The sequence below is a fragment of the Hippocampus bargibanti genome, linkage group LG13, assembly GCF_051943395.1.
Source record: "Hippocampus bargibanti isolate YZ-2025 linkage group LG13, ASM5194339v1, whole genome shotgun sequence".
Taxonomy (NCBI): domain Eukaryota; kingdom Metazoa; phylum Chordata; class Actinopteri; order Syngnathiformes; family Syngnathidae; genus Hippocampus; species Hippocampus bargibanti.
Genome location: NC_142746.1, coordinates 1580957 through 1604744, shown reverse-complemented (window position 1 = coordinate 1604744; position 23788 = coordinate 1580957). Strand labels below are relative to the sequence as shown.

Sequence of the window (23788 nt, the reverse complement as noted above, 5' to 3'; positions counted from 1 at the left end):
AACCCGCACCTGACCCCCCCCCCCCAAAAAAAAAAAAAAATAGGCTGCGATTTTATTTCCATTCTTTTCACTCTACACGACCACCTGACCAGAACCAAAAAGAAGACTATTTTTTTGTCATTATTCTCACTGTAAACTCCCATTTGACCCCCCCCCCCAAGATAAAAATAGGCTTTGACGTTTTTCCATTATTTTCACTCTACACCCCCCCCCCGCAGCCCCCCAACTCCCCCACCCCCCCAAAGAAAAAAATTAGGTTCCGATTTTTTGTCAGGTATTTTCACTGTACCCCCCCCCCCCCCAAAAAAAAAAAGAATACTTCAACTATTTTTTTCATAATTTTCACTGTGAACTCCCACCTAACCCCCCCCCCCAAAGAAAAATATTAGGCTGCGACTTCTTTTCCATTCTTTTCACTCTACACGACCATCTGAACCCCGTAAAGAAGAATGCGCCAATTATTATTTTCATTATTCTCACTGTTAACTCCCCATTTGACCCCCCCCCCCAAAAAATAGGCTTCGATTTTTTTCAGATATTATCACTATACACCCCCCCCCCCCAAAAAAGAACGCTCTGACTATTTCTTTCATTATCTTCACTGTAAACCCCCACCTGACCCCCCCCCCACACAGAGAAAAAATTAGGGTCTGATATTTTTTCCATAATTTTTACTTTACGCCGCACACGACCCCCCCCCCCCCCACAAAGAAAGAATGCGCCAGCTATATTTTTCGTTATTTTCATTGTATACTCCAACCTGCATTTTTTTTCATTATGTTCACTTTACACCCCCTCCCCACAAAAAAAAGCTTCGACTTTTTCTCCATTATTTTCACTGTATACCCCCACCTGACCCCCCCCCCTCACCCGAAATGTTATTTTAATTTAATTATTTTCATTTTGCTTTGTTTGTTTCCTACCCCCCCCCTCACCCCACATGAAGGCTCCGACTATTTTTTTCCGTTATTTTCACAGTGCGCCGCCATCTGACCCCTCTCCAAAATAAAGGCTGCAATTTTTTCCCCATTATTTTCACTCGACACGCCCACCTCACCCTCCTCACCCCAAAACATATTTTATTTCATTATTTTCATTTTGCTTTTTTTTTTCTACACGCACCCCCAAAAGAAGCTTTCGACGTTTTTCATTAATAATAATAATAATAATAATAATAATAATAATACATGCATTTTAAACGCCTTTCAAAGCTCTTAATGACACTCTACAGTCACAGACAAGCATAGGTACTACAATAAATAAAATACAATCACAAGTAGAATACAATAAATAAAATACTGACTGTAGACCCCCACCTGACCCACCCTCACCCAAAAAAAAATGTATTTTCATTTCGTTATTGTCATTTTGCTTTGTTTTTTTTTCTACACCCCCCCCCCTCCCAAAAAAAGTGGGCTTCGACTTTTTTTTCCCCTTATTTTCATTTTGCATGACTTTGTTCTACCCCTCCCCTTCAATAAAAAGGCTCCGAGCCTCTTTCACCCTCGTGGTCGTGCACCCCTTTTGCAAAACCAGAACTCAACCCCCCCCCCCCTCATCCCATCAGAACCAGGCCCCATACTAGTCCAAGTCGAGCAATGTGCGCTTTCTCCGCTTAGTCGCGAGCGACTTGCGGCCGCTGGCGGCTGCAATCATCCTAAAACGTCGCTTACCGCCGCCGCACTTGTTCTAATAACCGCGGCGGTGGAGCAGCTCACGTTAGGGGTGGGGGGGTGGCTTGGGGGGGCTGGATAGGCGTTTTTAATCCACGACGGGTGCGGCAATAGCGCATTCGACATTGCGAATACCGCCCCGGTGTGTAAATGCTTTGAAATATCAAAAGGATATGTATTTATATTTTTTTCTCTCGTGATCCCTTACACGCGGGGGGGGGAGACAGGGGGGGGGGTAATCTTTCTTGATCACGATGCAAAGTGACGTCAGAAACCGACCGGCGAGGAGTGACTATTTTTTTTTTTACCCTCTTTGTTGTTGTTTTTTTCGGGGGCGACGGGTGGGTTAAAATGTTTGATTTTTAAAATGCACCTGCCCCCCTCGGCCCCAAAATATTCTTCAATTAACCCAACTTTGTGCCAAATTGTGATCTCGATTAAAAATAGTAATAATCATAACATTTCAAAATAAAAGCCTCCCCCCCAACACGAAACTATTTTCTCTGTAAATATTTAATCTATGGTGTAATAGCTTTTAAACGCAAAAAAATATATATGTAAATTGCACCTTTACTTTATGTCGAAATGCCAATCAAATATGCTTTTTTAGTCGTTGATATATTTTGTTACTTTTATATATATGTATACTTATATTTATACACTTATAAGCTGTGTGCAGTTTTTTTATGAAACTTTTTCATGTAGTTGTACATTTCAGTGTGCTGACATTTTCCTTTATAGAATAGTGGTTTTTACATTTCGTTTTTAGTATTTATCTTTACTCACACACACACACACACACACCTTTTAATTTTGCTGCTGTCGATTACAAATGTCCGAATGTTGGGACTATTAAAAGGTTTTTTTCTGATTTTGATGAAGATGGCGCGATGTCGGGGGGTCAAAATGGAGGCAAGACTCGCATTTTCAGCAAAAACGGGATGACCTGGTTTCTCGGATTTGACTTGATCACACATTCCGGTTTAAAATGGCGCTCCCGGTTTCGGTTTTCGTCTATCACGTCTATCTATTATTATTTGGATGGAAAAAGAAGAACATATGGATTGCTATCCGCCCTTTAGCAGGCGCGTCGGTAGACTCGAACCGACCTGTTTTTGGCGGCCGCGGCTCTGTCCCGCTGCCTCCGGTTCTTGAACCAGTTCCCGACCTGCGTGGGGGTGAGTCCGGTGGCTTGCGCCAGTTCCCTTTTCTTCCCCGGGTTGGGATAGGGGTCCTGCAGGTACCACTCGCGCAGCAGGCTGCGCGTGCGCTCCTTGAAGCAGTGCGTCTTCTGCTCGCCGTCCCAGATGGTGCGCGGCAGCGGAAACTTTTTGCGCACGCGGTACTTGTCGACGGGTCCGAGGGGTCGACCCCGCAGCTTCTCGGCCTCCTGGTAGTGGGCCTCCAGCCACATGGCCTGCAGCTTGCCGTGCGAGTCCTTGGTGAACTTGTGCTGCTCCAGGATGTGGTAGAGATCGCGGAAGTTTCCCGTGTGGAAGGCCACCACGGCGCGCGCGCGCAGGATGGACTCGTGTTTGTTGATGGCCTCGCAGGCCCCGGGGGCCACCGGCAGGGACCACAGGAAGCGGCCCAGCCGCTCGATGTCGCCCGTCTCCTCCAGGGTCTCGCACACGCTGGCCACCTGCTCCGCCGAGAAGTTGAGCGTGGGCAGCTGGAAGGGCGACCGCGGCTCGTCCGGAGGGCAGCGGCCGCCGCCCGGCGCGCCGCCCGCCACCAGCAGCGGCCGATCGGACAAGTTGGCCAGGAAGAAGTGGGGGGGGTAAAGCTCGAGGGGCGATCGGAACACCATGGGAATGGCCCGGCGGAGGAAAAGAAGGAGACGGGAAAAAAAAGCGGGGGGCGACGCCAGCCAGCAGCCGCCGCGACCGAATCGCAATGGCTCGCCCGACCCCCCCACGACAAGCCAAAAAGGGGGACGAGGAGGAGAGAGAGAAAAAAAAAACGATTCAATGGCCGCCGCCTAATATGTCCCCCCCTCAATCCGCCGCCGTTGAGTGTAGCATTGAAACATTGAGTTTCCCTTTTTCTATTTGCTCTTCTTGGTGGCACCGCGCCGTTGCCATGACGGCGCTGCCAATCACTGTCAGGCCTGCCAATCATTAGCCGCTACGTAGCGCGAGAGGCTTTCGCAAACCAGGGGGGGGGGGGGTTATCGGAGTCTACCATCGCCACGGCAACCCTCGCCCCGCCCCCTTAACCCCCCCCCTCCCCCTCCTCCCTTTTATACACCCCAGCCTCCGTTGCGGAATGACAGGCTGCATGGGATAGTCTCCCCGGACTGCTCAAACTACTACCCCCAAAATTCTGACAAAAAAGCGACCAAAGGGGGCACGAAAACCGGGACGACGAGTGCAGAAGACCCCCCACCCCCATTTGCTCAACAAATTGACCAAAAAAAAAAAAAAAATCTTGACTTTTAGGAGCTCCGGATCGGCAGCGGTGGTGGTCCCGGTGCTACGCCGCCTCCCCCGCCTCGCGTCCCGGGGGCCGCGCGGCTCACTCGCTCGGTCCCGCCTCACTTTACTTCACCTCACATACCCCCCTCCGCCCCCCACCAACAAACCTCCAAGTCAAGAAATCTCCATGCTCGTGTGTGACTGCTGATGCCCCCCCACCCCCCACCCCCCCATTTTTTTCCCCCTTGGTCACAAGATTGGGCTTAGTTTGGCGGTAGCCGCGGCGATCGGTGTGATTTTCATACTGGCGGCTCATATTCAGGCCAGGGTGTCAAAATCGGGGGAGGTGGGGGGGGGGGGTCACAGTGAACCAAATGGAGACGCCTATAATCCGACCTGCGGAAAGCTGACATCATGATCCTAAGCCGCAAAATCGCTGCGGAATTCTAAACTTTTTTTCTTCTTCTGTTTTTTAGATGTGACCCCCCCCCCCCTCAAGACCCCCCCCCCCTGATTGATTGTCGGACGGGCCCAAAACTTGGACTGGACGGTGCAGAACACACAGGTGAGTTGCATGGAAGGGAAGTTATCATTTGGGATGGAAGGAGATGGGCGCGGGGGGGTTAAAGGTGGGGTGGGGGGTGGGGGGGGGTCACCTCCTCGGCGTGGAAGTAAAAGGCTGCTATTTTCACGCTGGGGTTCAAGCTGCAAGCCTTCAATGCGCCTCGCCTCAAATCAAGTCACAAGCGAGGGGCTTAGCAGAGCCGCATAATGCAAAGCCCCCCCCTCCCGGTTGCCCCCCCCCCCCTACTCCAAGCCACGTCAAGCTGCGGCTGTTAGCTGCGGCATTAGTGCGGGTTTTGCCGCTTTTGTGGTGGTCCCCGTCGTCGTCGTCGTCGTCGTTGTTTTTCAAGCCTCGCGGGCAATTCGGAAATCGCGAACAAGAGGTGAAATGGAAATCCTGAATGGGTAGGGGGGGGGGGGGGGGGGGGTTTAGTAATGGGGATTGGGGGGGGGGTAAGCAATGCTAATTCACATTCTTCTACGCGCCTTTTGTTTACGTTAAGCATGTCATTAACACCACTCCCAAACAAGTTGATTCACCTGCCTGCTAATTGTGTGTTTATCCCAGGGATTGCGCAATGTTCTGCGCAGCGGGGGGGCAAGGGGTGGGGGGTCGGGGTGGGGTCAGTGTGTGTGTGTGTGTGTGTAAATGCGTGATAGCTTTAAATCCTCAATGAACTCGCTTGCATGTGACAAATCTTGTTCGTTATCGTCGTTACAATTTTGCTCCTGCAAAGTGGATGGAAATGGGGGGTGACGTCACGAGATGAGAGGGGGGGGGCGTAAATAAATATAACTTTTTTTTCTTAGTCTTTTCTCTCTCTCTCTCTCTCTCTCTCTCTCTCTCTCTCTCTTTCTGTGTGTATTGTAAATGGAGCCATGCGCGCGCGTGCACACGCAGAATCCCGTCCGGCCACACATGCAGAGCGGCCGCACACACGGGAGCGAGCAACGCAGCAGCATCAACACGGTAAGAAAAATAACATGTTCGATTTGGCAAATGCGCGTGCGCGTGTATGCGTGTGTATGTTTTTTTTTTTGTTCATGCATATGTGTGTGCGTGTGTTTCAAGTGTGATTTAAAATGGTACATGTAGTTTTTTTCCCCTTGTAATTTAGGGGCAATAAAGAATGGTTTTTTTGCGTGTTAAAATGTGTTTATTTTTTATTTATTGACTTATTTTTATTGTATTTTTTCTTTAGCTGTAATGTGCCGTCGCATGGTTGGATAGCGTCCAAATCGACGTGAGTATCCCTTTAAATGTCGAGTGTTTAAAAAAAGCAAGATAAAAAAGGAATAATTGCAGTTGATTTAATTGTCGAAACGATGACAAATGAAGAATTAAAAGTGTCGTTTCTGCAAAGAAATTTGGATCAAAGCTTGCAAGTGGCGATTTTCTGTCTTAATTTGACTTTTTAAGCTCACGTAAACTGACGTAAAGATTTTTTTAATGACATTTTTGCATTAAACTGACGTACTTATTTTGCACTTGGTTTTCTTTGTATCATTATTACAGTCAAGAGTCTACGTGTGTTATTATTCTTATAAATACATAACTTTCATGTTAACATGTGACGACATCATTTCCGGATATATGAGCTGTTTTAAAGTCTACATTTTAATATATGATATATTTTTATTTTAACGTACAAGTGTTTTTTTTTTCAAATTAATAAATCAAATGATGAGAATTGCGCAACACTTAGCGTGACGTTGTCCATGCGTGCTAAGATTGAGGAAGCTTGTAAAACGAATAAAAAAAAAAAAAAGAGTAAAGTGTCATTGTGAAACTGCAGCACAAGTGGCAACAGAAAGTTTCAGACATTTTTCTGCCTCTTTTCTTCTTGGCCAGCCTATCGGGTCGATTTTTTCTTTTTTTTCTCCATTTCTTTTTCTTTTTCTTCTATGTGGTTTGCATTGTGTGCCCTCATTAGGGGGCACTTCCTGGCAGGGCCGCCCCGCTTGTATCCGAGCTGTCCAATCAGTGTATTTACACGGCTTGTTAGCGACAGTTAATGAGGGGACCCCCGCTCCCCCGGTAGAGACCCCCCAGCCCAGCCCCATCAGCCCCACCCCCTCCACACCACAAACCCTCATCAACTTTAACATTTACATTGTGTCAACTTCTAATGAAAATCTGCACAAAAAGTTGGGCTCAATGGAGGGATCATCTATATCAATAATATATACATACTGTACTGTATAATCTATCTATCTATCTATCTATCTATCTATCTATCTATCTATCTATCTATCTATCTATCTATCTATCTATCTATCTATCTATCTATCTATCTATCTATCTATCTATCTATCTATCTATCTATCTATCTATCTATCTACAGTGAGACCTCAACTTACGAACTTAATTGGTTCCCAGACAGAGTGTGTAAGGCGAAAAGTGTGTATTTAAAAAAAAAAACTCCCATAGGAAACCATTAAAATGGGAATAATCCGTTCCCAGGTTTCCATAAAATATACTTTTCAACTAAATAAGCCTTAAAACCACACACAACATCCCTTATTCTATGTATAATAAATGTGCTATTGTATTGTTATGAAAGAAATACACTGCATTGTATCATAAAGTCACTTTATTTGTATTTGTGATGGTCATTGATGGGATGGCGTTGGAGGTTGAAGGTCAAACGGATTTGCTGTTTGGAAAGAGAGTCACATTACATGAGGACTGTAATTAAAGAAATAAACTGTGCTGTAAAATAAAGTTGACCTTTTTGATGGTCGGTGATGGCTTATGGAAGGAGAGTCACCTTCCATATGGACTGTCGGTAACTTAACCTCTGGTGCTTTTCGGTCGTGTGCTTCCGCCGAAGATCACTCCGCCGGCCGTGGTGGGTGTGTATTAGGAAAATAGTGCTTATTATAAGGTTTAATTTTCAGAAAATTGAAGTTTGTAAGACGAAAAGTTTGTAAGATGAGGTGTTTGTAAGTTGAGGTCTCACTCTATCTATCTATCTATCTATCTATCTATCTATCTATCTATCTATCTATCTATCTATCTATCTATCTATCTATCTATCTATCTATCTATCTATCTATCTATCTATCTATCTATCTATCTATCTATCTATCTATCTATCTATCTATCTATCTATCTATCTACAGTAAAGTCTCGTGATATCGGTTATATTGATAATACTGCTTATTACGATACTATTTTCATTTCCCGGCAAATTTCTAATCTTTTGATGTCCATTTAGTTCCGTTTAGTACAATACATGGTTATTACGATAATCCGGTTGCTACGGTGCCGTTTTTCATCTCCCGCCGGCCATTTTGCTATATTTATATCGATACAAAAGCAGCTTAAGGTGAATCGATATTTGACTATAGGGGTTTCGATACAGTACCACCATTATCGGAATCTGTATCGGTCGCGCCGTTGGTCATGTGACCAGCTTCCGTGTCTTGCGCAGTGTAACAGATGCCATTTTCTACCATTTTCATCCATGGCGAAACGAAAGAATTGTGACCTCGGAAGGAAATACAAGGCAATCGTGGTGGTTGAGGAGAATCCAACAAGGAGCAAATCCTTCATTGCAAAAGAATTCGACGTGCCGCAAAATACTTTATAAATGTGGTTGAAGAGTAAGGATGTGCGTGCTTTATTGTGTGTGTTTTGAGAGTGAGGGGGGGGCAGTGGTTGCTTGGCAGTGTGTGTGTCACCAGCGCGATGGATCAGCCATTGTGTGCAGAACGAGACTTGACACGTGGACTCTTTGGCTCGGCGTAGAGGAGCAAGTAGACTTGACAATCTTCCGCCGGATCACCAGCCGTCATTTCTGAATTTTTTTTTTTTCAAATGCAACAATAAAGTAAAATAATGAGACCCCCCTCATTATTGTACTTCATTGTTGCATTTGAATTCATATTTGTTCGCTGATTTGCATTGACAGGTTGTATAAAGTTGAGGGCTCGGAAGCAAGTTCGCAACTTGGAAAAAGAATCGGTTCCGCCCACTTGGGATGATTGGCAAAATATGATTGACGTGTCCGTCGTGCACCCCCCCCCCCATCACTGGACAAAATAAGGACCAGCACTTATTTTGACTAAACTGCTGCAGTGAACTCGATCCCGCAGGCCACATTTGCACCCACTGGTGAGTCGGTTCTGTAACCCCCCCCCTCCTTCTCCGAATCGCTGACCCTCCCATCCTGGCGCATCCCGTCAGGTAGACCGGCGGCGCTCCCCAAAGTGGTGAACGGTGCCCCCCTCCCCCACCAACCCTTCTCCTCTTTGCCCTCTTTTCTTTCCTCCACAGAGACGCCACTTAAAAATCAATTACCCCCCCCCCCCTCTCAGAAACCAGCCACAAACAGGTGGCCTCCCAAATGCGCACATTTCCAATTCCGAGGAGCTACTTAATTAAAACCTTTTCGATCTGTCCGGCTCGCTTTTATGGGAGAAAAATAGTTAATTCCTAAATGATATAGGTCTGGAGTTATCGGAGCTTGAGATGGGGGCAACTGTTCAAAACACAATGCAATATTGGTTTAGATTAACAACAGCTGAAGCCGGAACAAAGCGCAAACATGAAAAAAAGTGAAATGCGGCTCCCTTGTGGAAAAGTAGAAACATTGGTCGAGGTCTGACCAGCGCTTTATCGGCACCCAAGCAAGACAACCCAAACAAAATCGGGAATCAGATTTTCTTATTGTTTTGACTTCCAAGATGGCAGCCGCAAGAGTGGCTGCCTTTACAGCAGCTCCTGTCTGATGTTTTTTCTACTTCTTCCTTTCCTTTCCACTTCCTTTCATCACTTTTCTGCTCTGAAATGTCAATGTCTCCACTGTGAGACTAATAAAGGCTAATCCAATCCAATCCAAGTCTTAAACTCAACTAAAATGTCTTTTTGTAGGCCACATCTACATTGAGACTACAGTGATAACTCGGTTTACGAAGCCCTTGGTTTACGAACTTTTTGGTTTACGAACGTTACATTTATGAAAATTTTACCTTGGCATACAAACTATTTTTCGGGATACACACGGAGCTGCCACAATGAGTGATGCGTCGTTCGCGAACAAGCCCATTCTCCTAACAAGAAAATGGTGGCCGACTGTTTTGTCCTCTATTCCCCGCCCTCAGTCTTCGGTTAAAGCCACGTGACTGGTCAAGAACGCAGCAGTGGGGGGAGGGCGGGTGTTAAACATTAAAGAGACAGGCAGACGACAGTGAGAGAGTGAGAAAACACACATACACACGAAAGGGAGAGGACAGAGCTTGAAACAAAAAAACTAAAGTGAACAAAAAAACTAAAGTGAAATGGTGAGAAAATGGATAGAAAACGATGAAAATTTGACTCATTTAAACTTTGATAGTTCAAAAGCAGAGTGTGGACTGGAAGGTTAAAATATCCCATCAATCAGGCTCCACAAATAATCCGCACAAGCCATCTGTACACTTCATGGAAAAAGATATCAACCCAGCTAAACAGAACGCAATTGATGAAGAACAAGGTAAAATTATCGCAGAGAAAGCACATAACTACAAGGGATCATTCCTCAAGATGGTGAAAGAAGAAGGCTACGTTCCTCATCAAGTGTTTAATGCTAATGAAACCGGCCACTTCATTCCATCAAGCCATCAATGACCATCACAAAGGTAAATAAAACCACTTTATTATATAGTACTGTTTATTTCTTTAATTATAATACCATAGCACATTTATTATACGTAAAATAAGGTATATTATGTGTAGTTTTAAGGCTTAGAAAATTAGAAAGTATAAAATTATGTTTTGTGGGCACCTGGTAACGGATTATTCTCATTTTAACGGTTTCCTATGGGAAATTAATTGTTGGGAGACACCGTTTTCACCTTACACACTCTGTCTGGGAACCAATTAAGTTCGTAAGCCAAGGTATCACTGTATTAAATAGCGGCAAGCGAGAAACGAAGCAGCCCGAATCTTCATGCGGTGAGTTGATCAAACATTGATGCACGGCAGCTGCACTTGCGGGGTCTCCCTGTGGACGGAGATGTGACGCTACAGACCCCCACTAGCCCCCCACTATCCCTCCCACTATCTCCACTAGCCCCCCTCGCGTTCAGGTCTCATCACCAGCCTAGCTGGTGTCCTCGTAGCTCTGCACAAAACGAATGCAAGCAATAGAGTTTACCAGATCCATCACCCAGGGATGATCATAATTAGAAACATGATGATTGTGAATAAAAAAAAAACATTGAACTAAAGATGAGATTTATGCTTTATCTTATTTGGAGGCCATTTTTTTGGGGTAACCATGATGCTTCACATTCATATATTTTTTTTTCAAAGGACTGTTTGTAATTTTTCAGAAACTCCTGCAATGTAAGGTACTGCTATTCCTCTCCTTTTTGTATCTTGAGAATTTTTGGTTTCATTCCCTTTTCTTTCTTTCTGACAAATGCTGGTTGGTATTAGTTTAGCCCTAATACCAACAACTAACTAATACCAACAAGCATTGAAGGTAGAGAAAAGGAGTCAAAACATATCAGGCGAGCACTCACTAACTGTGGGTACCCTCAGTGGTCGTTCAACAAATGTCAGAAAGAAAGAATAGGGAATGAAACCAAAAATTCTCAAGATACAAAAAGGAGAGGAGTAGCATTACCTCACATTGCAGGAGTTTCTGAAAAATTACAAAGAGTCCTTTGGCAACACAAAAATTCCTACTTATTTCAAACCGATAAACACGTTAAGGCAAAAATTAGTGCATCCAAAAGATAGGCTACCAAATGCAAAACAAAGTAATGTAGTTTATTCAATACATTGTAAGAATGAAAATTGTAAAGAGCAGTACATTGGGGAGACTCAACAAATTCTCAAAAAAAGACTTTATCAACATCGCAGGGATAATACAAGTGGGCCTCAATCGACAGTACATTTGCACCTAAAAGCTAGCAACCACTCATTTGACGACAATGAGGTTAAAACCTTAGCGAAAGAACATAGATGGTTTGAAAGGGGAGTAAAAGAAGCGATTTTCATAAAACAACTAAATCCTTCATTAAACCGGTCCGGTGGGGTGAGGTTCAATTTGGATGGTTCATACAATAGCCTGCTTAGGCAAAACAGGTTCGTAATGCTGATGAGGTGATACCGGAGGGAGTGGGGCAAACGGGCCAGTCGTTAGTCAGCAATGTAGTCAGGAATGTAATCAGTGGGGCCACAGGGAGTGGTCCTCTGCTCCCCCCAACTTGAGAGTAGGGACCTATAATAGCTGTGTCCGGCGCCGCCATGTCTGGACATTAGGGATATGTAAATAGGGCCGATACGACCAGTAAGACTTTATTTCGCTGACGAAGGCTCTTGGATAGGAGGCGAAACGTCCAACACCTTCAAATTTGTACAGATGACGGCTGAAGAAACCTTCTCATCGATGGACCACTCCTGTACGACTGAGAGCTTACACAGACGTACTGCGTGTTTTGGGTATTTTAGATGCTATAAAACGTTTTTCTGATGTCAGTTAGGAAACAAAATAGACCTCGTTTTATGTATAATAAATGTGCTATTGTAATGAAAGAAATAAACTACTGTATAATAAAATCATTTTATTGACCTTTGTGATGGTCGTTGATGTAGTTGCCTCGTGATGATATATACAATGATACCTCGGCTTACGAACTTAATTGGTTCCCAGAAAGTGTGTGTAAGGCGAAAAGTTTGGCTGCCAAAAATTAATTTCCCATACGAAACCATTAAAAACAAGAATAATCCGTTCACAGGTCCCCATAAAACTAACTTTTTGATTAAATAAGCCTTAAAACCACGCAAAATAGACCTTATTTTATGTATAATAAATATGCTATTGTATTGTAATGTAAGAAATAAACTGTACTCTATGATAACGTCGTTTTATTGACCTTTGTGAGGGTTGTTGATGGAGTTGCCTCTTGATGATATCCGAGTGAAGTTGCCGTGCTTTCTGGGCGATCATACCCTCACTCACACGGTCCCCTGCAAGCTACTTTTCGGGAATCCATTTTCAATTCCCAATAAAACTCTTAACTTAATTGGTTCCCAGAAAGTGTGTGTAAGGCAAAAAGTTCATCTTCTAAAACATTTATTTCCCCTAAGAAACCATAAAAATAAGAATAATCCGTTTACAGGTCCCCATAAAACATATTTTTTTGCCTTAAAACTACACAAAATAGACCTTTTTCATGTATAATAAATGTCCTATTGTTATGAAAGAAATAAACTGGACAGTATAATAAAGTCGTTTTATTGACCTTTGTGATGGTCGTTGTCAATGGATGAAGAACGTCCAGGTTGCATCTTGATGATAGCCGAGTGAAGTTGCCGTGCTTTCTCAGTGATAATACCCTCCCTCACACTGTCACCTGCTCGCTGCTTTTCATTAATCCAAATCAACAGAAGTTTTTCAACCTCTTCTATTGCCTGAGACCGTTGCTTAGACCAGTGTTTTTCAACCTTTTAAAAGCCAAGGCACATTTCTTCCGTTGAAATTATCTCGGGGCACACCCCCAGCTGAAAATGTGGGCAAAAAAGTATTAACTGTTAATGTATGCTTTTTTTCAAATTTTTGTATTATATTATTAATAATTAACAATATACCAGCCGCAGCATACACAACACACATAATGTGCAACACAATATGACAGGTCATAACATATTGTTAATAACAATTAAATATAAAAAAATATATACAGTAAAGTCTCGTTATATCGATATTGGATATATCGATAGTCCCGGTTATATCGATACTATTTCTATGCACGCACGGAGAAAATTACATGCAAACAGGGTCGGATATATCGATAGTCCCGGTTATATCGATATTTTTTCGGACTCCCTTGAATATCGATATAACGAGACTTTACTGTATATAATGTTATAGTGGTAATATAAGCTTTTTTTAAACGTTGAAGAATGATGTTATATTATAACATAGGGTTTAACTAAAAACAAAGAAAAAAGTATTTTATAATCTTTCATATTTATATTTACTCAGTGTGAAACCTGGGCCTGTTTGGACGAACAGAGAGCTGATATCCTGGCCAGGGGTGATGGATAAAAGACACACACGAAGCTCTTCCTCCACAGCTCTCAGTCTTTCTGTCTTTTGTTTTGACTGCAGTCAGGCTTGAAAAGCTCACCTCACACAGATATGTTGTGGAAAATGGGAGCAATGTCAAAATAGCTTTGTTAGCCAGCATGGAGAACTCCTTGGCAGCTGCCAACCAAAAACTGTCTAAAGGTAGATCAGCAAAGGTTAGCTTGAGGCCACGATCTTGTCTCATTTCAGTTAGTTCCTCCTGCTCCTGTAAAGACATGTTTATTCCAACAGCTGAGCTGAGCTGAATGAGTCCCTAACCCAGCCAAGGTGCTCCGTGGAGGCTGAAGAGAAATAAAATGTCATCTTCTCCTCAAGAGTTTTCACATGTTTCACTATTAACTCAAACAGTGCAGTAGTATTGACATCTTGCCATTTATTGGTGAGTGGGAACATTTCAAGATTGCCTTTTATTTTACCATTTATTTGATCTGAACGTGTAAGCAGATTTTCATTTCGACCTTGCATTCGTGTGTTCAGTTCATTGAGATGATGAAAAATATCTTCCAGTAAAAATCGCCTGTTTCCACGTTTGTTCACGCAGGCGAACAAAGTATTCCACAATTTTATTTTGGACTGAGGGGTGTTTCGTTTGGAGATGGCGTTTAAGCTTACTGTTGGAGAGCTTTTCACCACAGACCAAGCACAATGGAGTCGGTGCCGCTGCATCTCCGGTAAAAGTACAGTAAAGTCTCGTTATATCGATATCGGATATATCGATAGTCCTGGTTATATCGATACTATTTCTATGCACGCACGGAGAAAATTACATGCAAACAGGGTCGGATATATCGATAGTCCCGGTAAGATCGATATTTTTTCGGACTCCCTTGAATAGATATAACGAGACTTTACTGTAAATCCAAATGAAACATAGCTTTCGTTGTCTTGCCTCGCGCCAGAAACTTTGCTCGACGTCACTCTCTTTGCTTTTTCTTGACCTCCATCCATACTAGGGCCTTCATTTGGGTCCTGGTTTTGTCCAGGGTCCACTTCTGAGTCAGCATTTTTCCTCTTCAAAAACTTCTCCGTCATTTTCACTGTCGTCCCGCTAGCCACAATCTGCACTTTCCGCGCTATCCACGCACAACTACCCGCTGTTGCCACCTGCTGGTATGGAAGAGTACTACATGATTACTCTGCCAGGCGTTAGACTGCACAGGCACACAAATCGGATAATTTCACGTGGCACACCTGACAATATCTCGCGGGCTTAGACAACACAGAAAGAACCTTAGCCACACGTAGCAATGGTCGACTTAGCATACTGATACTGGGACGCTAAGTCACGCAAACGCACCCCTCGTTGGTGTTTTTCGATGACCTCCTTCTTCTGCTCGACCATCATTTTTTTTTTGTGTCCTCTTCGGCTGAACACTAGCCTGTGGTGGGGTTTTTTTCGGTCCCATAATAGCAAAATTACTCCACTCAATAACAAACCACGTCTGCACTCAAAGCAAGTGGATGTGGAAAACTAGCCCGCCAGACAGAGTGGTTTGGTGTTCATTTGCCGAAAACTAGTCCGCCAACTATCGTGGCGCCGTGTGGTTTGGTTCGTCAGCGGAAAACTAGTTCGTCTGCCAAAATTATATTCTCGTCAATTTAATGTTCGTAAGGTGAAAAGTTTGTAAACTGAGGTACGACTAAATAATTTTGGAGCATCAGAAAAAAACAACTTTGAATGTCATGCAGAGGTAATATGAAGTCGTCAGAAGGTTAAGGTTCACAACGAGGTTAAAGTCCATAACCCCTATGTAACCCCCCCCCCACCCTACCCCCGCCACCTTTTATCAAACCAACCCCCAGAAGTGACCTTCCTTCCTATGCAGGTGGATGTCCACAACCCCCCCGCCCATGCACCCACCCACCATTGAGACGTTTGTTTTGACCCTTTTATGAAATGTGCCTCTCCCATCCTCCCCCCGCACCCAACAGGAAGTGGAACAGCCTCCCCGTGTCACGCAGGACCCGAGAAGCAGCTTGCCGCTTTTGACATTCCAACGAATGTTTGGTGTGAATTTGCCGCTTCTATTTTGGGCCCCGCGCCGCCTGCCACCTCAACCTTTGACCTTTTGCACGAAGAAAAAACACATTTCACGTGATCAATTTCACGTTAACAACGGCGACAACAGGATGAGGTGACAATTTCACAAGTTTGATCACTAAGTTTCACATTTTAGGGAGAAATCTCCACATTCCACCCCCCCCCCCCACCACCACCACCACCAATACCACAGATGCATGATACATTTTTGGGGGCGGGGTCGAGACCTGGTTCATATTTACAACATTTTCTAAATCTACTACGAACACTACTACTACTACTAATACTACTACCACTACTACTAATCAATGTACAGTGATACCTCCCCAGAAAGTGTGTGTAAGGCAAAAAGTGTGTCTTCCAAACATTACTTTCCAATAGGAAACCATTAAAATTAGTATAATCCGTTCCCAGGTCGCCATAAAACACAATTTTCTACTAAATAAGCCTTAAAACTACATCTGTGTAAGCTCTCAGTGGTACAGGAGTGGTCCATCGATGAAAATGTTTCTTCAGCCGTCATCTGTACTTTTTTGAAGGTGTCGGACGTTTCGCTTCTTATACAAGATACTTCTTCAGCGAACTAAAGTCTTACTGGTAGTATCGGCCCTATATATATATATCCCTAATGTCTAGACATGGCGGGCCCGGACACTGTTATGATAGGTCCCTACTCTCAGGTTGGGGGGAGCAGAGGACCACTCCTTGCAACCCCACCGATTGTTCCTACATTTCTGATTAACGACTGGCCTGATTGCCCCACTCCCTTCGGTATCACCTCATCAGCATTACTAATGTAGCCTAACCTATGTTGCCTAAGCAGGCTATTGTATGAACGATCCAAATTGAACCTCACCCCACCATATCGGTTTAATGAAGGATTTAGCTTTTTTATGAAAATTGCTTCCTTTAAAACTACACAAAATTGTACACTTATTTTATGTATAATAAATGTGCTATGGCATTGTAATCAAAAAAATAAAATGTACTTTTCAATAAAGTCATTTTATTTACCTTTGTCCATTATGATACGGATATACATACATACATGTCCATTCGCTATCTAACGTCACCTGTGACTGTCAAGTGATTTTGAGTGTTTTGAAAGGCACTTATAAATGAAATGTATTATTGTTATTATTAGTATTATTAGCTATCTATTAGCTAGTTAGTATGTATTATTATTATTATTATAAATCCTCTTATTTCTATATTTTTTCCTGTCAAAATTGTTCATGTTCGGTAATGGCTGCTTTGAGACAAACCATTAAATGGTGAGGTTTAGACCCCGGCCCCTCCCTGGCATCGTCACATCTTTTGTTTACTGTTGTCTGAGTGGTTTTTTTTTGCGGCGAGGCGACACTGAACTGGAAGACTTTACTGACCAACACTCGACTGGAAAACGAGACGTCAACTTGGAGGCATTGCAAACGAGACGTTACTCCCCCTTCCCCACACACACACGTTCCGTCTGTATATATATATATACAGTGAGACCTCAACTTACGAACTTAATTGGTTCCCAGACAGAGTGTGTAAGGCGAAAAGTGTGTATCTAAAAAAAAAAATTCCCATAGGAAACCATTAAAATTGGAATTATCCGTTCCCGGGTTTCACATACCTTATTTTATGTATAATAAATGTGCTATTGTATTGTAATGAAAGAAATACACTGCATTGTATCATAAAGTCACTTTATTTACATTTGTGATGGTCATTTATGGCTTGATGGAATAGCGTTGGAGGTCGAAGGTCAAAGGGAATTGCTGTTTGGAAAGAGAGGACTGTAATTAAAGAAATAAACTGTGCTGTAAAATAAAGTTTTATTTACCTTTTTAATGGTCGTTGATGGCTTATGGAAGGAGAGTCACCTTCCATAAGGACTGTTGGTAACTTAACCTCTGGTGCTGTTCGGTCGTGTGCTTCCGCCGAAGGTCACTCCGCCAGCCGTGGTGGGTGTGTATTATGAAAATAGTGCTTATTATAAGCTTTAATTTTCAGAAATTTGACCTTTGCTAGACGAAAAGTTTGTAAGATAAGGCTTTCGGCTTATCTTATCGTTTGTAAGATTTCGGCTTTTCCTTTCAGGGGTCGCCACACAGAATCAATGTCCTTCATCTAACCCGGTTTTGTGCATCCTCTTCTCTCACACCAGCTACCTTCATGTCCTCTTTGATCACATCCATAAACCTCCTCTTTGGTCTTCCTCTCGGTCTCCTGCCTGGCCGTTTAACGCTCAGCATCCCGCTCCCGATATAGTTACTCTCTCTCCTCTGGACATGTCCAAACCATCTCAGCTTGGCCTCTCTGCCTTTCTCTCGCCTCTAATATGAGTTGTCCCTCTAATGTACTCAATCCAGATTCGCCTCATTGCTCACTCCCAAATAAAAACCTCAACATCTTCAGCTCTGCTACCTCCTGCTCTGCTTCCTGTCTTTTCTTCAGTGGCACTGTCTCCAGTCCAAACACCATGGCTGGTCTCACCATTGTTTTATGCACTTTTCCTTTCAACCTAGCTGAAACTTTTGCTATTATGGGACCAAAAAAGCCACAGGCTAGTGGTAAGCCGAAGAGGACACAAAAGCAGAAGGAGATCATCGAAAAACACCAAGGAGATGTGCGTTTGCGTGACTTAGCGTCCCAGTACCAATATGCTAAGTCGACCATTGCTACATGTGGTTAAGGGTGTTTCTGTGTATTTTAAGCAACAGTCTCAGCCAATAAAAGAGGTTGAAAAACTTATGTTGATTTGGATTAACGAAAAGCAACTAGCGGGGGACCGTATGAGTGAGGGTATTATCGCTGAGAAAGCATGGCAACTTTACTCGGATATCATCAAGAGGCAACGACATCAACAACCATCAGAAAGGTAAATAAAACGACTTGATTATTCAGTAGAGTTTATTTCTTTCATTACAATACAATAGCACATTTATTATACATAAAATAAGATATATTTTGTGTAGTTTTAAAGCTTTTTTAGTAGAAAATTATAATTTATGGGGACCTGGGAACGAATTATTCTCATTTTAATGGTTTCTTATGGGAAATAAAAGTTTGGAAGATGAACTTTTTGCCTTATACACACGTACTGGGAACCAATTAAGTTCGTAAGCTGAGGTATCACTGTATATATACATATATATTGTGTGTGTGTGTTGGCAGGCGTTTGTAATCCCCCATTGAATTTTCAGAAGCGGTTGCTAAGGTTACAAATTACCTTTGGTGCCGTTAAGTGGTTTCTTTCTTTTTTTTGAACACCGGAAGCCCTAATCGTTTTTTTTTTCTTATTGTTTGTTTGTTTCCACGGATTGCGTTTTTCCCACGTAGGATTAGCGTAACTCCCGATTCGCTCGTTCTCAGAATATTCCGCCACATGTCTTATATCACCTTCGTCCAAACGCTTCAGTGTCTTCCGTCGCTGTTTTCAAGACGGATGCAAAAACGCTCCCCCAGCACCCCTCCTTTAGGCCTGTTTTGCCGCTTTGTCAACTTGGTATGAAAGCGGATCAAGCTGAGCTCGAATTTACCAGGCTGACGATGCTCAGAAGAACCCACGCAAGAGCTGCAACGCAAAAAGGTACACACGAGCAAAAAAAGGTACACACGAGCATCCACAAAAAATAATATACTAAAACCTCTTGGTGTTGGAATATTTTTCATACTGGCTGTATTGCTGTATGTGATGTGGATATCTATAGATTAAGTACTCCAGCATTCTAGAGCATAAACCACCAGGAGATCTTCAGAGGAAAAGAACCCCCTTCAACTAAGTGTTTCGGCCCTTAACTTCCTTACACTCTTAGGGTGCCGGGCCACACCCAGCAGGCTGCCACGTGTTCCCCTAATGGTTTTCCCATATAGTCCTTGGTGGGTCAGGTGGAAGGATCCCACTTTCCAGATTAAGCCTGGGTCGGGATATGGAAGGTCTCCTGGTTCACAGCCAACACCTCTACTTCTCCACCAACTACATCGCTATGATAGTATGGGCTTATCAGGTATATTTATGCTAGCTGTCCAATCTTTGTCAGCTCTTTTTGCCCATATCCAGCGAGATGCTTTCACTGCTGTTTCAGCTAGTTCTTTCAATGCTCTAGCTCACGGGTCGGGAACCTTTTTGACTAAGAGAGCCATAAAAGTAAAATATTTAGAAATGTTTTTCAGTGAGAGCCACACACACGCACGGACGCGCGTCCACTTTTCAACAAAATGTCAGAATGTATTATTTAAAATAACTTTGTGATAGTACTCACCGTTAACATGAATGGTTTTCCGTTTTTCATGATTGGTAAAAATCCAGCCAAACGATAGGAATGAAAGTCAACTTGCCTGGTCCACAGGCGAAGTTACTGCTAGCTAGCCTGCACACGGCTCATTAGCTTCCACACTTGCTATCTGCAATATACTTCTCGCAGAAGTATATTGATGCTAACATTAACATGGGGCGTGTTAAAATATCACTGACATTCGACTGTTTCATCGACGTTATTGTTTAATCGCAAATTAGAATCGCGAATCCTCCGGTGCATTCAAGCTGGAGTGTACTCGTCATTTGTTTTCTCGTTGGGCTCATTTAAAGGGGCGTTTACCTGTTTCAACATGACGGCCAGTATCATCCAATCAAAATTGCGCTTTCCGCCAACCGAGGTCAGTGTCATCCAATCAAAATTGCGCTTTCTGCCAATTGCAGCCCCAAGAGGAAATTAATGGCAAAAAGCGAGAATATGTATTTAAATTTATCGACGAGCCATATGCAATCATCAAAAGAGCCATATATGGCTCCCGAGCCATAGGTTCCCGACCCCTGCTCTAGCTTTCTGCTGGGAGGACAGTCCTAATTTCTTGAGCAGTCCATATACTGCTGACTAATGAACTGACTAACCGTCTTGCACCTATTTCCACAGCGACCAGCCTGGCTGTGAATCCTTCCTGCCTAGCTGCTTGCATCATATTTTCATACTTAGCCACTTTGTACTTGAGGCTCTCCATCATCCTTGATTCACTGGGAACAGTCAGTCAATGGCAATTATGGTCTTTCTTTCTTTTGAAGACAGCACAAGGTCTGGTCGCATTCCTGTCTTTTTAATCATGTCCGGGTATTTACCATGTCCTTTCAGATCGGTTGCTATTTCCCAATCATTAGTAACGTCTAGAAGGCTGCTGTCTGGTAGAGACTGAGGTCTTGCTTCTCTTGGACAGCTAGGTGTTCCTGCCTTCACGAAGAGGACTACTGGGATCTGACTCAGCTTTGTTTTCCTGTTTGCCCTACACCTTGCAACATCTACTGCCGCAGCGAGACGTTGGAGTACATTGTTATGTCTCCATGTATATCTTCCTTTTGCAAGGGCAACTTTGCATGTTGATAGGACATGATCCAGAGTCTGCGTACCTCCACAGAGAGGACATGCTGGATCTTCAGACTGGTACCACTTGGCCAGGTTTGCTCCTGTATGGCTGGTGACTCGGAAAGAGGAGAACAGCAACCTCCCTGAACAGAACCCAGTTACCATCACAGCGGCAGACATACAAGAAAGAGTCTCATGTCTGAAGAACTGGACGGCACCAGGCCCGGATATGGTCCACACCTACTGGCTAAAGAAACTCACAGCACTCCACGAGCGCCTCGCAGCACAAATGAACCAGTTGCTGATGGATGGGACTCACCCAGGATGGCTAACCGAAGGGCGAACAATCCTGATCATGAAGGATTCCTCAAAGAGTGCAGTTCCTTCCACCTATCGGCCAATAACTGTCTATCCATAACATGGATGCTCATGTCAGGCATCATTGCGGCTAAGATAAGTGGACGCATGGATCAATACATGAGCAAGCACAGAAAGGAATTGGTAGCGATACTAGAGGTGCCAAACATCAGATGCTGGTTGATAGAACAGGCACACAAGACTGCAGGTCCCGACATACCAACCTGTGCAAAGCCTGGATTGATTACAAGAAAGCATATGACTCGATGCCACACACATGGATCAATGAATGCTTGGAGTTGTATAAGGTCAACAGGACCCTGAGAGCCTTCGTTGCAAACTCGATGAGGATGTGGAAAACCACACTTGAAGCCAATGGCAAGCCACTAACGCAAGTGTCCATCAAATGTGGCATATACCAAGTGATGCATTCTCCCCACTGCTGTTCTGCATAGGACTGAACCCCCTCAGCCAAATAATCGCCAAGACAGGCTATGGATACCGCCTCAGAAATGGAGCTACGATCAGTCACCTCTTCTACATGGATGACATAAAGCTGTATGCTAAGAGTGAAAGGGACATAGACTCCCTGATCCACACAACAAGGATCTACAGCAGTGACATCGGGATGTCATTCGGGCTGGAGAAATGTAGTCGGATGGTGACTAAGAGGGGCAAGGTAGTCCACACTGAAGGGGTCTCACTCCTTGTAGGAACAATAGCAGACATTGAAAACAGCTAGAAGTACCTCGGTACACCACAGGACAATGATCATAAGGCAGATACAGACGACTGAAAAAAACACAAGAAACTAATTATTTTAATAAAGTTTCAAATGTCTGTGTTCACAGCTCTTTAACCTTTAACTTTCTGAACATAAATGAAATATTGAACATGAACTGTCCTAAACATGGCTTCTCTTGCCTACTTGTTGCTGTTAGAGACCTGGCAGCGCTTCTTTTCACAAAGCCGAGTCACATTTGGCTTTAGGGAGGAGGCAGTGGAATAGGGCTTGAAGATGCTCATTAGTAAGTCTGGACCTGTACTTGGACTTATTGAAGTTCAAGGTGGAGAAGTGCTTCTCACATCAGTATGTGCTCCCAAAAAGACACATGGTCCGCTTGTACATTCGGGAAAGTTCAGGAAGCTGGGGGTTAACTCTCTCAAACATTGCCCAAGCGTATCTGCTTCTCCACTCACATCCCTGAACTTGGTTTTGAGTGCGGAGTGGCACTGTAGGTCACAGAGCTCCATTTGGAACACAGGAGGTGCATCTTGCACATCAAAAGAGAATGGGTCGGCAAAAATTTGAAATGTGGCTTTGTGCGTCTTGAAGTCTGCAAATCTGTGATTAGATTCCTCTGTAGCTCCAAAATGGTGGTTTGTTCCATGGTTTGTTCAGCGATTTGTTCAGCTTCACGCACAAGTTTCATTCATATCAATCATGCGGGCCGCACTAACATTAATCTTTCATGTCAAGGCGGGCCGCAAAATATTCTTTCCGGGGCCGCAGTTGGTCTTTCTGGGGCCGCAGTTGGCCTCCGGGCCGCGAGTTTTAGACCACTGATATATATACAGTAAAGTCTCGTTATATCGATATTCAAGGGAGTCCGAAAAAATATCGATATAACCGGGACTATCGATATATCCGACCCTGTCTGCATGTAATTTTCTCCGTGCGTGCATAGAAATAGTATCGATATAACCGGGACTATCGATATATCCGATATCGATATCACGAGACTTTACTGTATATATATATGTCTCGATATAACGAGACTTTACTGTATATATATATATGTATACAGTAAAGTCTCGTTATATCGATATCGGATATATCGATAGTCCCGGTTATATCGATATTTTTTCGGACTCCCTTGAATATCGGTATAACGAGACTTTACTCTCTATATATATATATATATATATATATATATATATATATATATACTCTATTTTTAACATTTTTGTTCGACGCCTGGATAGACAGATAGATAGCTAGATAGCTAGCTCACTAGATAGATAGATGTATTTTTCTTTATTTATGGAGTATTTATTCTCAATGGAGGTGAGGATTATGGCAAGCCTCGCAGGCCTTTTGTGTTCGATGAGGTGCTCAAATCAGGAAAGTGACAAAACTGGAACGTTTGCGTGACAGGCCATTTTGGCCGTCCATATCAGATGGCATCTTCCTTCCTTCCTGAATGGGCGAATGAGAAAAGGTGGGATTATGTCGGCGGCGGCAGCATCTTGTGTGTGTTTTGTGAAAACGGACGCGTCTCAGGTGGCTCCATTGCTCAAG

General features: G+C 43.5%; 1 protein-coding gene and 1 long non-coding RNA gene across 3 annotated transcripts; one reads left to right on the top strand and one right to left on the bottom strand.

Annotated features, from left to right (window-relative positions):
• Positions 1 to 2484: 2484 nt before the first annotated feature.
• six3a (SIX homeobox 3a) lies at positions 2485 to 3784 on the bottom strand. Its single transcript, XM_089011817.1, has one exon. It carries the CDS (start codon positions 3481 to 3483, stop codon positions 2752 to 2754), a length of 732 nt encoding a protein of 243 aa, XP_088867943.1. The 5' UTR covers positions 3484 to 3784; the 3' UTR covers positions 2485 to 2751.
• Positions 3785 to 4574: 790 nt separating this feature from the next.
• On the top strand, positions 4575 to 17265 carry LOC148888914 (uncharacterized). 2 transcript variants are annotated; one of them, XR_016116900.1, is made up of 4 exons: positions 4575 to 4655; positions 5532 to 5624; positions 5857 to 5898; positions 15676 to 17265. It is a non-coding gene; the product is annotated as an uncharacterized LOC148888914 (long non-coding RNA). The 2 variants fall into 2 exon arrangements; XR_016116899.1 differs by lacking the exon at positions 5857 to 5898.
• The last annotated feature ends 6523 nt before the right edge of the window (positions 17266 to 23788 follow it).